The sequence below is a fragment of the Eucyclogobius newberryi genome, unplaced genomic scaffold, assembly GCF_026437365.1.
Source record: "Eucyclogobius newberryi isolate DKJ021-1_F unplaced genomic scaffold, fEucNew1.0.hap1 SCAF_12, whole genome shotgun sequence".
Taxonomy (NCBI): Eukaryota; Metazoa; Chordata; class Actinopteri; order Gobiiformes; family Gobiidae; genus Eucyclogobius; species Eucyclogobius newberryi.
Genome location: NW_027315746.1, coordinates 25,777,152 through 25,792,260, shown reverse-complemented (window position 1 = coordinate 25,792,260; position 15,109 = coordinate 25,777,152). Strand labels below are relative to the sequence as shown.

The following is a 15,109-nucleotide window of genomic DNA, read 5'->3' as shown; positions in this document are numbered from 1 at the left end:
ACAGCACCAGTGACACAAACAGCACCAGTGACACAAACAGCACCAGTGACACCAGTGTCACACACAGCACCAGTGACACACACAGCACCAGTGACACAAACAGCACCAGTGACACCAGTGTCACACACAGCACCAGTGACACACACAGCACCAGTGACACCAGTGACACACACAGCACCAGTGACACCAGTGTCACACACAGCACCAGTGACACCAGTGACACACACAGCACCAGTGACACACACAGCACCAGTGACACCAGTGTCACACACAGCACCAGTGACACACACAGCACCAGTGACACACACAGCACCAGTGACACACACAGCACCAGTGACACCAGTGTCACACACAGCACCAGTGACACACACAGCACCAGTGACACACACAGCACCAGTGACACCAGTGACACACACAGCACCAGTGACACACACAGCACCAGTGACACACACAGCACCAGTGACACCAGTGTCACACACAGCACCAGTGACACACACAGCACCAGTGACACCAGTGACATGCATTCAGGGAAGAAAGAGCCTCACAATTTTTACTGTATAATTTCTCACAAACTGTGCAGGTGCGATACAATTAATGTGTCACTGTCCTTCTGTATAAAACAAATAAAACACTTTGTCGGAATATGGAAGTACAGAGCATATCGTCAAACAATACACCTGATTCATGGCAGAGGGCGCTTCTGAGCCCATCTTCTTCGTTCAACTTGTTTATTTTGTTATTTACAATAACAAAAAGGTAAGACAATCAACTTTTATTTATTTTGGCTTGAAATAGACTCAATTGGAATTATATATGGTTAAAATATGTGTCACATGTTTGTGTAAAGAATGCTGATATGAGAGATATAGCGTAACTCATTGTTGTAAATTAACATAATAAAGCACCTTAAACATAATTTGTTTAAGGTGTTTTATTGGGTTCATTCACATTTGTAAATCTGGCTCTGAAAGAGTCAGTGCCTCACGAACCCTGAACCTGACCGCACGTCACTGACACTCTCTTGTCTCTAGAAATATTACTTGCAATCACAGAGAGAATCATACTTTTGTCTGAACAACAGCTTAATCAATCAAAATATGTTTGGCAAGGTAAACAAAACACAGCATTTGTCTTTCGAGCATTTAGCAGTAAAAAAATATATACATATTGAATAAACAAAGCACATGATTAATAACAGGCATCATACTGAGACCATATCTTCCCCTAACAGAGCCAGCCGAGGGTCACTTTCATACAAGGCAGAAGGTGCCAAAATCAAATCAATAATATAAAAGCATTTCAACAATACAGACAAACTGATAAACAAATACAGTCAACCCATTATAAAGATCAGCATCTGCAACACTAATAGAAGAATAAACTATTTGAATCCACATGTAAAGAATAAATCTGGCCACTTCCTTACTACAAGTTACAAATTGTAAGATTTTTCATCAGAGCCTTGATTGAACTCTTATAGCAGCAAATCATTGGACAGTTTTTCTTTACACTGCTAAAAATCTTTTGCAAAATAATCTTCCACCATTTCCACAAAGATCTATCAATTAGTATGAACAAATGCAATATTCCACTAAAAGCTGTCTATGGCCTTGATGACAGTTGCGAAATACAACAGACTTACAAAACAGCAACACCATAAATATACAAAACGTGTTCTTCGGCACTCCAATTACTAAACTTCCCACAAAACCAAGCGCACATTGAACTCACATGATCCCTCAACTGTCAGGAGCCGCACTGTCAGCTGAGGCGATGAACAATGACAGATATTCTTGCGAACAGAGCTACAAAGACATGAGTACTTACTGTGGTGAAGTTTGCTGGATAGCACTCCTCTCCTCGGAAGGTGCACTGCAGCAGCATTTCCTTGATGTCATGCCCTGTGCGGTTGTAGAAGTCCGTCATGTTAAACAGTTTGGGCTTAAAGTTTTGAAAGTTGGCTTTATCCTTTAGGGCAGCCAGCACCTCAGGGTCAGCGAGGTGCGGGTTGGCTATTTGGTAGTTGTTATTGAGGAGGGCCAGGAGCTCTCCCACATGATAGAGGTCGTTCTTGGTGAATTTGGAGAAGCGGAACTCGTTGAGGTTACAGAAGGTGACAGCGGGGAAGGTGAGGTTAGGCGCCGCCACCTCGTCTAACTTTGTGACGTGAGGGTATTCCAGGTAGTATATAATTCTGTCCATGCACACTATCATTAACAATGCTAATGAACCTAAGAATGACAGGGACCATAAGAAGCGGCGAAATGTCATGTGTCCGTATGCAAATATATGACTCATGCCGTGTAGAGTGGACATGTTGGCAAAAGCCTGCAGGTTGGACGGCCTGATGCTCTCGATGCTGTCCTCAGAGCTCCCCTTCATGGCTACAGGTCTGTCCTCACTGTCTCCCAAGGAACTTCGGATAAGTCTTCGCTTAGCAACAGCACAATCCGCCCGGCAGCCTTCAAGATGTGGCAATGTTCCCAGTGAAACACTCCAGCAAAACGCTTGTCAGTCTTTGTGCCACTTTTTTTTTCATCACAATTCACCTTTTACTAGTTGTCGGTTCTCTCTGTAGTCCTAGGTCCCTCTTGTTCCTCCAGGCAGTAATGTTAGTATCTCCAAAGCTGTTTCTCCCTGCTCAACTGTCCCTTTGTAGAGGCACCAAACACAATGACAGCTTCAGAAACACCCACTTCTAACCCAAAGAAGCGCGGCTTCTTCTTAGTCTTGAGAGCCGTGAAAAGGGAACATACATGCAGGAACAAATCAGGGGGGAAGAACAAGGGAGACACAAGAAGCAATGAAAAGGGCTAGCGTTTAGAAGAGAGGCGCTAAGCCTAAAGCAGTGAATGGGACCCTCCTCTGAGCGGAGAAAATGCCGCTACATCGCTGTGATAATGGGATGCAATGCTTTTGTGAATGGAGGAAATAAAGACAGCGGCTGGTCCCTAGCCGGCACCTCTGTTTGTTCCCTCTTCTTGGACTGCTTTCTGCTTTGCCGAAATATAAACGAGAGAAGGGTCAGAGTCAGAGACCTCCGACCAGCTTACCAATGTGCTTGACAACCGGCAGCTTCCAACGCACTCCCACTTCCTTATTCGCAAAGACCCTCAGTTGCCACATAGGAAGCGTTACAGTCACCCATTTGTGACATGCCAAAACAAAACCGCGTCCACGCTTCCAACAAGTCCAGTAAACACACAGGTTTAAATAGTGCCGTGTAGAGCCTTGCGTTTTTCGCGTTTCTGCGGTTCTCTCCTGCTTCCCACTCCCCCCACTATCTCACCTCTGTGTTCAGTGTCCCTCACTCGCCCTTTTCCTCTTTAGTAGTCAGGATCCATCCCACTGCTGAATGGCTGTTTTGCTGTGCGTCTGCTCGCAAGAAAGGGGGGGTCTCTCAATCTGGACGCCGTATTATGATTCGATCTGGTCCAACAGCACGCTCCATGTGTGCGCTTGATGCTGTACAACAAAGCCACATGTTGCATGTTTGTTATTCTGACATATGCAAATGCAGTTTTATATTGTAATGATATTTGACTTGCAAACATTTACAAAGCAATTATAATAAAATTAGCAACATTGTGAAATCTTATGAAATTTGAATTTGTAGGTAGGTAAGAATTTATAATAATCCCATTAGCCAAATAGAATTTAAGTAGAAAAATGTGGAGAAACCTTTCATTATGTACAAGCATATGATTACATGCATAATGCTAATTCCAATATTAATCATATGAACAACCATAAAATGATTGCTCTTCATGCAGCTCATGAAATCATACTGTGACTGCTGATATGCGATGAAACAATGCACTGCTATCTGACTGTGTCTACTGCAGTCATTTCTCATTACTGAAGAATAACAATGTTGGGTTTTATCTCATTGCTTTCTGTGATGTGTTGAGTAAATACTTCTGGTAGTCAGTCATTTTATGCCTTGACCATAGCAGTAACATGACATTTGATTTCAGGCTTGACCAGAATCCGGACAGGAAATTTTATTGAGGTCAAAAGTTCACCACGCCACTCACCAAAACCTTTCATTTCTGCTAGTACTAAACAAGATTATCACTCACTGGCAGTGCGGGACGTCTCATTATCATAATAATGGGTGAACCGCCAAGGATATGACCACAGTCCTTAAGGATTAGATCAATACTCATCCATGGTAACCAAGCCAGGAGACCATAGCAACCACAACCTATAAGACTAGAGATGATGGCAATTCAGATAAAACCACTTTGCTGTATTGAAACCAAAAAATGATACAAGCGCTGTCACCAATAACATGTCAGATTCTAGATGCAATTTAGATCAAGTTCACCAAACAAAATTAAACATGATATGGAGGTAGACCTCTGTGGTTGTGAATTCACCATTTACTATACTAGATATGAAAAAGAAGTTGACAGCGTATGACCATGAGAACAATAACAGCTAAATTGGAATTTCAAACCATGCGTTGTAGGTTTTGACAATATGCAATAGAATATTATTATTATTATTATATATAAAATATCAAAATAGAAATAGCTCATGTAACCCAAACAACCGATCATGTTGTGACAGAATCACTAACAACTACAGCAAACGAACCGATAGCTCCTTTCTATTTCATGCTGCACTGTCCTGTCAAATAAAGCCTATGGGGTAAAATATCTAAAAGAAATTAATATAAAAATACCATTGGAACATACTTCTGGAAAAATGTGCGTCACAAAAAAATGGATGACACAAACACAAACTACACCGACTACACCTGGCATACACACATTGGAGAAAAAAAATAATAATAAATCACATATGGACCCGGAAACAGACAAATTTGAAAGAAACTGGGCTAAAAGGGACTTTAATTTAGAATCTTGTGTGCCTTAACTTTTCTTTTGATGTCTTATTTTTGTCTAAAATCTTAAATTTATCCAATTTGTTTTTCTTCTTCAGTCTTACTCAGCATGTGAGAGGCCCCACCCACAGCAGAGGGCACACTCTGATCTCAAGATTACAAAGGGGGTAAATATTTCAAATGTCAATGTGGTCGATGCTGCTCTGTCAGCTGATCGTTTCTGTGTCTTCTTTGACCTGTCTGTTTTCCCCAAACCACTGGCTGGTCCAGCAGCTGTTCAGAGGAGACACATGGCACAGATGCACTGTTTATGGAAATTATCAACTTTGAAAATGTCTCATGTTCTAAAGTAAATTACTTGTTGAACACTAGTGTTTTGAATGTTTTGGACGCCATTGCCCCTATAAAGCTAAAACATGTTTTAAAAATAAGCAGAAGGCGCCATGGAGAAATGATGATGAAGTCAAAGCTCCAGGTTTAAAAAGAGATTTACAAAGAGAAGTTGTACATGTACAACCTCATTTTATGTAGAACTAGGGAAAGATATTTTTCTGAAATAATAGGAAGCTGCATTAACAACTCATTGAACTCTCCAGCTCAGCTGCCGTTAGAACTCATTTCCACATCTAAGTGTAATGACTTTATTATTCTGTAATGACAAGGTTCAGGGCATTACAAATAATATAAATCCCACAATGCAAAAATAACCCTAAAACCACCAACACACTTAGAGCTACCTCACTTTGCACCTGTAACTCACAAAACTGTCCAGGAGATCCTCACCAGTCAGAGTTCATCTACATGCTGCCTCCATGTGTTACCCACCACCCTCCTAGTTGGAAAGATGCCATCAGACCCCTATTACCTAAAGAGGGGAAGGACCAACCCAAGTGTGCCTCATATAGACCCATTTATATTCTGAATGTGGACTATCATATATACACTTAAATTATCAGAGAGGATCTATTAACAAACGACAAGCACAGGATAAAATAAGACAATCCTTACACATAATGAACATATATAAAAACAACAAAACAAAGCCGTAATAATTAGTTTGGATGCTGCGAAGGCTTTTGATTCTGTTAGCTGGCCTTATTCATTTAAAGTGCTAAACAAGTTTCAAATAGACAATTTAATAATACAAATATTGGGGCTCTTTACGATGGTCCAACATCGAGAATTAAAATCAATAGACATCTGACAGATCTACAGACTGAGGGGTGAAGCAGGGCTGTGCTTGGTCTCCCCTCCTGTTTGCTTTATACTTGGCCCAAACATTGGCCCTATTTCTTAATAATTTCCATACCCAATGTGATGCTTTTTCTAAAAAAAAAAAAAAAAAGTCCAATGTCTGGATACGACATTAATGTACAAAAAACTTAAATCATCTCATTCTGGCAATATTTAAATGGCAAACAAGCAAATGGATATTTAGGTGTGGTCCTCCATAGAGATCAACCAGCAATTTTGGAAGAAAATGATGCCCCTCTTTTTACTACTATAAAAAAAGATCTTGAAAAATTGACTCTTATCTCATACTTAAATCTGAGTCAAAGGGTTGAAACTATAAACTATTTGTTCCAGACTCTTCTGATTTCCCTCCCCAACCGGCTGATGAGTGGAATAATAATAATCTCACAATTTATACGGCAAGGCAAGAGACCACGAAGCCGATATAGAACTACAATTATCAAAGGCTAACAGTAGGAGTCAAAGGCTAACAGTACCTTGCACTGTTAACAACCATAGTCAGCATGGAAATTCAGACTTCTTTGTGTTTTTCACAGTGGCGGCTGGTCCATTAAGGGCAATGGGGCGCCGCCCCTCCTGGCAATCAGCCAATTATGTCAAATGGTATTCAGCAATTGTTTTGTCTAAAAACAATTTAATTTGTTCAGAATTATTTAATTATTCTATATTGTTATTAGTTTAAATATGTAAAAGAATCATATTATATATATATATATATATATATATATATATATATATATATATATATATATATATATATATATATATATATATATATATATATACAAATAGACGGATAGACAGATGGATGGATAGATAGATGAGCTATAGGAAAACTGTCTGAAATGGGCGATTTCTTCATCGCTCATTTCAGCGTAGTGTTTACACCACAGAGCTACGCTGTTTACGCTGGAGACACAAACATGTGCGCGCGCTGTATGCGGAAATGCCAAGTGCCTTGTTTTTCGTATATACTTCTTAAAACTGTATCTACAGACGTCTGTGTACAAAAGGTACGTCCAAAATGATTCAAAATGAGCTCCTCAGCTGTTTGCTGGCTTTAAATAAAAACAATATTCGTATTGAAGTGAAAGCGGCTGATTTTTTATCAATCCGAAATGTGTCAAATTCCGTGCTCCGTTACCTTGACAACAAACACACCAAAGAGGAGTGTTTTTTGTTTTTGTTTTATTACCTGGATAAGGCTAACGTTAAAGGTTGAATGGACGATTTTTTTTGGCCCAAATCTGAGTATTATTTCCTCGTGGCGTGGACTGCCGATTAGTCCTGCCACGTAGCAATCATAAAACGCACCTACCGCTCACCTGCAGCCGCATGCGGCTCGTCTCACGTTTCCACGTGTCTAAGCGCATTGATCTATCATAATATAGTTCCCTCAGTGTACGAGACAAAATGAAGACAGAGAAAGACTGTTCGAGCTGACTCAGAAGAAGACAGAAATCTACGGAGACGAGAGATGCGATCTGTCACTCTAATAAACAAACGCACGTGTGTGTTGTATCAGTCCGCACGGGGGAGTGCGCATGCGCACTTCCGCCTGCGTTTGCAAATCGCCGAAAAATCGTCCATTGCGCCCTTAAGCAAAAAGTATGAGGAGTATGAGAGGACTTTCAGCTTCATTCTGCAATACCCTCCCCTCTGTCATGGAGTAGACAGAGCCGCTGCTCTCTGCCTGACAGCAGCGCTCTCAGAGCCGTCAAAAAGGAAAGAAGAGGAAAAGCAGCTGGATCAAAGACTTTCTTCTGATAATGGGTTCAAATAATTTGTATCTGAAAAATTTACTGGTGACTAGGGATGCGTACCGCTACGACGGACCGGATCTGGACATTAAAAACGTTTTGGTTCAGGTCCAAAAAAAACGAAACCCCAGTGATTCGGTTCTGGACTCATTAAAAATCTACCACTCACATTCTATATCCTTTACGTTCTAGAATCAAAACCATCCTAAACCTTCCATAGATCGCGAAATTCATGCTGGAAAAGACGTAAACACTGACATTGCTGTCAATGGCGCGCCCGGAGCCATCAGCGACGCACGCGTCTTCCGCGCGGCAGAAGTTGAAGCCGGCGCAATGAGTTTAAAGACGCAAGAGACCGAACATTCGGGAAGATCGCTGGCTTAATTGAACCGTTTTAAGTCGCCGCGTGCGTCGCCGCTTGTGCCGCTCCGTGAGTTAGTTTAACGCTTGTTAAAGGAGCGGGTTGTGCTTTGGTTTGGGTGTAAATATTGTAACTTCTCGCTCAGGTCAGTAATGCTGGTTTAGTGCTCACAAGTTGTCACTTTATTTCTTGAACAGAGTTGGTTACTATTGGCCGTAACCATGGTGATGGAACAGGAACATCAAAAACCACCTCGTCTCCTGAGCCCGCTCTTAGCTCCGCCCCAGAGACCGCACGCACGCGCACTAGAGAATAGGGTCGCTACAATATGAATAAAATAACTGTTATGTTGTGGTGTGATGTAGCATTTATTTAGGTGGGTTAATGTGCAATATACATATTTATACATCAAAGTAAATACTAAGTCAAAGTAATATTGTTTAATTGCTGGATTCATTAACTGGAGCTTATATTTTGTAATAGTATTTGTATTCTAGAGTTGTTAAATATGGTCTTGTGTTTAATGCTGTTAATATGATGTATTGTGTGTAGTGTAAAATATTTTCATATTCTATTTTTGATACTGCTAAGTTGATTGATTTATAGTGGTTCGAGTTGACTGTTATGCTAGTTTTTGAAGGTTTTTACATGACTTTGATGCCAATGGATCTGCAAAATTGAAGAGTGGAAATGTATCTAAAGGCATTAAACTTCAGGTGTGGGGAACACCACAGTTAAACCAGTAACACACTTGACAAACATAGTATCAGATGAAACAGCTGCCCCAATACCAATACTCAACATGCTCTTGTTCGGAAGTTGTTCCTCTAGTAAAACACATGAATGTGTGTTAGCTCGTAGCTTGTGATTTGTAAGTTGTAACTTCTGTTAAAAACAGTGAATAAACCAGATACATTGAGTTTATTTTAATCTGCAGTTAAGCCTTGTGTTTGATAGTCGTCCTTGTTCAAGTGTCTTCAACTTAATTTAGCCAAGTAGCTTGTGTTATGCTGTTATAACATTATGCAAAAATGGCATGAGTTCAGCCGGACTCATTAGGTCCGGACCTGAACCTAAACCTCTGGATTCGAATCCGGACTTGAACCTGAACGTGGGTTTAGGTATGCATCCCTACTGGTGACATATTTGCCATTATTAGCAGATAAACCATGATTATGTGATGATATTAAAGTGCATGCCAACTGGTCACCGGTGTAACCTAATTTAATTTTGGTCTTCACATTATACATTTTTTTCATCATTTCCAATACAGAGAAAATCCATTTCATACAGGGCCCAACCAATGTGGAGTTTCTGGAGCCCATACCGATGTTGAGGGGCTCCGGAAATGCAGATTACGATCAATTGGTTAATGTTTATTTAACATGAACAACCACTTTTATGGTTATTTGATTTTGGTTAATTAGTATGCAGTTAATGCTGTTCAGTGGCACTTTTCTACCCTGATAAACAATGTACATTTTTAACTTTATACAGTAACTCTGCAACTGCAAACCATTTGACTAGAGACCAAAGAGGGCCTTACAAGGGGGGCATTAAAGTGTTAATACACTTTAAAGTGTTAATACACTTTAATGACATCTAAACACCTATAAAATATGTCAGAGCATGATTCTAATGCTGTGGCCCTGAACTTTGACCCACGCTACTTCCATTAACTTTTGCTTAAAAGGTGTTGACTATGCTAACAGCCTGTAATTTAATGTTGCTCCATTGGAGTTCAGATTCATTATCATCTCTTTAGTCAATCAGTCTAACATTAAAAAAGCTATATATATTAAAGACAACTCTAATATGCTGTACCATATGTCAAACTGGTTGATGCAATGGGGAAAACAATACCTACATCATTGAATGCATATTTCGTTCAGCTTTAATTATTTGCTTTTCATTTACACACAAGTATAACTGTAATGTATAAAGATAAGTAAAGTTTAATTTGAGAAAGGGACTAGCGGGCAGGCCTGTTGTGGCAGATTGCTGGGCTAAAAGTGTTGGACTTTCCAGAGTAATTGGCTTTCAAGTGGATGGTAGAATGCACAGCCTAATGTAGTGAATTTTAATAAGGGGCATAATATTTGAAGCGCTGAATTTGTTTTGGGGTCTGTGACTGTGACTATTCCCAAAGGAGCAAACAGGATCCAGCATGTTTTGTTTACACAAACTGCACATTCAATTTAATTAATTTTAGTGATAATGAGTGTTTTACCTGTCTCTCCATCACTAGTGCGTCCTCCAGCTCAGGGTTGTCATGCTGTTGCTCAAACCAAACTCTGTCTGTCCAAGGTCTGTGCAGTTTCCATGACCACCAACAATCCATCGTTCTATATGGACATGGAAATTAATGAAATGAAGTGAATGTCTTTCTTCAAGTAACATATTAACAGCTGAAACTGGCTACTACTCCTGAGCCGTCTGGTGTGTGTTATGAGGTTGGGTATTAGTCAATTGTTGCCAATAATGTTGCTACGATGAGTGGAGATAGAAAGCAATTTAGTATGCAACGTTACTTATAGTTCCCTATCTAGGTTATGAGCTAAAGCAGAACTTTGTCAGGCTGAATTGAACTTGATTTCATTGTGTTAAATTAATAATAATTTATTTGACAGGATTAGTTCAATCAAAGACATAAACATTTTACCATCTCCTGAGTTAAGTAATTACAATAAGTTATTCAATTAGTGACAGCAACACATATTGTGCAAGCTCTTAATACACTGAAACACAGAGAAGCAGTATAAGCAAATATACCACATCCAAGAATTTTCAAGGTCTGTTCATAATTTTGTTGTAATATTTTCCTGGTCTTCCATTCTAGAAAGTGAAATTTGACCGAAATGTTTCAAAGTATGGAATTAAACACATCAAAGTTGTATTTATTAGTAATTTATTACGCAAGTAAAAATATTTGTGTGACCTGCTCAGGTTTAGTGCCATTATGTAGAGAATTCTGGAGAACATTTGGAGCAAAGCCATAAAATCTTTATAGAGACAAGCACAAAAGCAATGTTGCGTAAAATAACAGCACCAATAACTGCACACAATCCTGGAAGTGTAGCAAAAATAATGGTTATCTCCAGCTTCATCTTAAGCTTTGTTCTTTTGGGTCTAAAACACAGCAGTCAAAATAAATGAGAAACCACTGCCTGTCTCTTAATCAATAATTTTATACGAAAGGTGGAAGTGAACAGAGCAGCCAATATTTTTGTTTCTCGTCACAGTCCAACAAACAGCAGACGTGCGCTCACCTTCAGCCCAGCTATTGGAGATGAAACAGTCCAACAGCAGTGGAGATCTGGCAACAAGAGACGAGCAAATCAGCATACAAGCCCCAACTGTGATCGGAACATTTGTGACAATCACAGAGAATGACCTTTATTGACTGTTGTGAGAGATAATTCAGACGTGTTACTGAACTGCAGTGGATTTGGGGCAATACAAAAAAATATGTGGACAAAGTAGTGTAGAGTTCTGTAATTAATAACATGGTTTCAAAATGCACAATACCTCAAGGCTACAAGAAGAATTTGTATATTCAAGGTCGCAACATGCAAGGCCATTAGAAAAAAAACGGCTAATGGAAAAATGAAATACCAAAAACTTGTTATGCAAATTAACATAGCATTTTACATGGCTGCTACTATCTCTTCTCTTGCATGGCATGTTTTTTTCTGTGGAAGTTAAATGGTTGGAGAGCCTCAACTAAATATAAGGTTAGCATAAAAGCTATCATAAAATGCTGCCATTTAAATAACCAGAAGTATCATTTGGTTAAAATGCTTGCAATGTGAAATTATCCAAAAAATGAAAACATTAAATTATATCATAAGGAATAGTAAGGTACATTCAACACTCTTGGGTGTCACAAATGTAATATCTGAAGAGGAGTTTTGTTGAATAAACTAAACCCTTGAATGGTCTGAAAATTTAAAACAAATGAATGAGATCACGAGTGCAAGACAGAAGGAGTTAATGTATGCAGATGAGCAGACGATTCCAGAATGTATACAAATCCATCATAACTTAATCAAGTGCAAAATGCTCTGGGCAAATTGTCCCTATCTTTTGAAAGATGGAATCCAGTGAGCTTAACAAAAGTGCTTTACCATCTGGATACAGTGTTATAACACAATGAGGCTTTAAAGACCTACTGTTTTATAAACGTATTTGATTGGGACATTGCATGTAAAAACACTGGATTGTAGCTTAAGGCTAATGTCCACACATTAAAGGCATTATAGTCCCAGTGCCTTTGTTTAGTAATAAAATGCTGAAAAATGCATATCTCCATTAAATGTATGTATTCAAATAAATTGAAATCCAAAAATTAAAAAAATGATGATACCGGCATTGGGCACTTGGAATACGTTTTTACTTTTTATTAATCAATTGTATTAATATCAAAACTATTTCTTCAGCCAATTTAAATGCTGACAGTTTCAAATTAGAGGCAATTTTGACTATTTAATAACATGGGGACATTGAACAGGGACATTTTATCTTTACTTACTTCACCAGTCAAAAGAGCAAATGAAGCCACAAGGGGGCCCCGTGAGCAGCTATTACAGCACTCACACCACCTAGATCCAGCTCCACGGAGGCTCTTTGATAGACCTATTGTAAATTGTGTGAAATAGAAAATATTTTGTCAGATGCAAGGGTGGGAACATGAACACAAAAAAATTGCAGTACTAAAAGGCTGCTTGTATTAGTGCTTTAACATTCCTAACCAAGCTTTTCATTTTGGGGCCCAAACAATCTACATGATATTGGAAACCATGTTGAGTATCAAGTTTTGTATTAAACAAATAAGCATTTATAAAATGTTAGTATTAACCACTATAATATATACTAATACTTTTAATAATACATAGGAGTTGAAAAGTGAAGTGTCTTTGAAAGTGTCATTCAAAAACGCTGTGCAAGAACAACACAAGAACATCATTACAAAGTCTACAGCACAATTCTCCCACAGAACTTCTGTACCAGCCTCTTCTCTGTGTCTGTGTGCAAAAGCAGACACGACATATTTGCCTGTGGCCATGATTCTGAAAAACCCAGCATATTTATAACTGCAGTAAAACAAAACGAGAAAAAGTTAAATCAGGCCACAATACATCTAAATATGAACTCAGACCGCAATAAGAACATTACATGATATTCCTTTTGTACAGTCAAAGAAAGAAAAGAATGTTAATACATAATTAACATTAAATAAATAAATCTGTCTGTCCTTATTTTGATTGCATTATTTATCACTTGAGCACTTTGCGGAAACAGAAGTATTACGAGAGTGACACCTAGCGGTAAATGTGATGTACTGCACGTTTAAAGATAGAAAGTGCCGCTGTTTGTTTTAAATAACGTTAATCCGGAGAAAATAAACGGATAAATGCATCATAAAGAGACAGTGCTAAATAAACAAATCCCATGTGAAAAGGACTGTGCGTCACCTCGTGCGTCTCTGCGGAAAGAACAAAGCAGGTGCGCTTCATTTAGAGATAATTAGCACCCACTATAAGCGCGTCCTGCCGCCATGGCGCTCGGACTACTGCTCCAAATAAAACTGATTTATGATACGCATCTAAACTAACTGAAATATATAAAGAGATCATCATTTTTAAAAGTAATTCTGGCGAAATGACGGGGGAAGTATCAAAAAAGAAAGCCAAGAGTGCTTCATCTGGCGAGAAAAAGGCGAAAAGGAAAGTAAAACGAAGAGAAACGTACGCAATGTACATCTATAAAGTGTTGAAGCAGGTGAGCGACAACAACTGCGTCACGGTCAAATCAACCACGTGAAGGAAAGGAAGCTCCTACATTTAGGAAAATAAATAATTAATAATTTGAAAGCTTAACATGTCTATGTGCAACTTCAAATTAAGACTAATGTAATGGAAGTACTTCATTTTACGGTACAGATACTAGATAAAAATGAAAATCACAACAAAAATCTACATGTTTAAGTAGGCCTACACTTACAATGTGTAAAACACATTTCACACATTGAGAACTGTAAATGTAGTTTTTTTAAAATAATTGTGCTGCAATAGTTTGTCCAAATGTTTCTAATTCATTTTACGTATCTGTTTGCTCCATGTCCAATTACTTAATACTTTTCAGTCCGGTTAGAAAATGCAGATGCCTGTTTTTGTTGTGTGTGTTTTGCTTTATAAAACTATAGAACACATTTAAGTACTTTTGCTTTTGGGTTACTACAAAAACATTTCATAAAGTAACACTTAGGACCCAATCCAGCCAAACACGTAATAAATATCCCACTTGCCTTTTGTGCACGCTGCTCTGCACGGTTGTCTTGTAGGTCCATCCGGACACGGGCATCTCCAGCCGCGCCATGAGCATCATGAACTCCTTCGTGAACGACCTGTTCGAGAGAATCGCCACGGAAGCGTCCCGTTTGGCGCAGTACAACAAACGCTCCACCATCACGAGCAGAGAGGTGCAGACCGCGGTCCGGCTGCTCCTGCCCGGGGAACTGGCCAAGCACGCCGTGTCCGAGGGCACCAAGGCGGTCACGAAGTACACCAGCTCTAAATAACACACCCGAGATTAGACTCCTAAGAATCATATAAAAAATAAGAATAATAAATGGGCGAAATGAACATTCACGTTTTCTGAACTTTTCTTTGGAAATGTAATGCGTTGAACTGGCCACAAGATGGAGCCGTTGTGTCGTCGTGCTGGAGTAATGGAGTTCCGTTCATTTCATTTTGAGAATTGCAGTTTTAGTTTTTGGAGACATTGAACTCGCAAATAAATACATTTTCAACTTTTGTAGTGTTGTTTTTGTTCTGTTTGTTGGCTGGTGTATACTTTTAACCAATATTATAAGCCCAAATT

General features: G+C 39.1%; 2 protein-coding genes across 4 annotated transcripts in view; one reads left to right on the top strand and one right to left on the bottom strand.

The window, feature by feature from the left end:
* Nucleotides 1-10,556, bottom strand: part of asic1c (acid-sensing (proton-gated) ion channel 1c) — a 150,156-nt gene extending 139,600 nt beyond the window's left edge. For 2 of the 3 annotated variants that reach the window (XM_072441693.1, XM_072441694.1), the window contains exon 1: nucleotides 1,828-3,286. In XM_072441693.1, coding sequence (XP_072297794.1) covers nucleotides 1,828-2,382 — 555 coding nt within the window. In that variant the 5' untranslated portion in view covers nucleotides 2,383-3,286. Of the gene's footprint in view, nucleotides 1-1,827; nucleotides 3,287-10,457 lie in introns of those variants that run through there. The other variant, XM_072441698.1, reaches the window with a different exon arrangement.
* Nucleotides 10,557-13,822: 3,266 nt separating this feature from the next.
* Nucleotides 13,823-14,815, top strand: h2bk1 (H2B.K variant histone 1). The gene is made up of 2 exons (XM_072441702.1): nucleotides 13,823-14,008; nucleotides 14,571-14,815. The coding sequence occupies exons 1-2, from the start codon at nucleotides 13,889-13,891 to the stop codon at nucleotides 14,805-14,807; spliced, it is 357 nt and encodes a 118-aa protein (XP_072297803.1). The 5' UTR covers nucleotides 13,823-13,888; the 3' UTR covers nucleotides 14,808-14,815.
* The last annotated feature ends 294 nt before the right edge of the window (nucleotides 14,816-15,109 follow it).

What these genes read in the sequence shown, in the direction of transcription:
- h2bk1 (XM_072441702.1), top strand. Translation starts at nt 13,889, where the DNA reads ATGACGGGGGAAGTATCAAAAAAGAAAGCCAAGAGTGCTTCATCTGGC. An exon ending in TCTATAAAGTGTTGAAGCAG is followed by an intron (nt 14,009 to 14,570) that starts GTGAGCGACAAC and finishes GTTGTCTTGTAG; the next exon opens with GTCCATCCGGACACGGGCAT.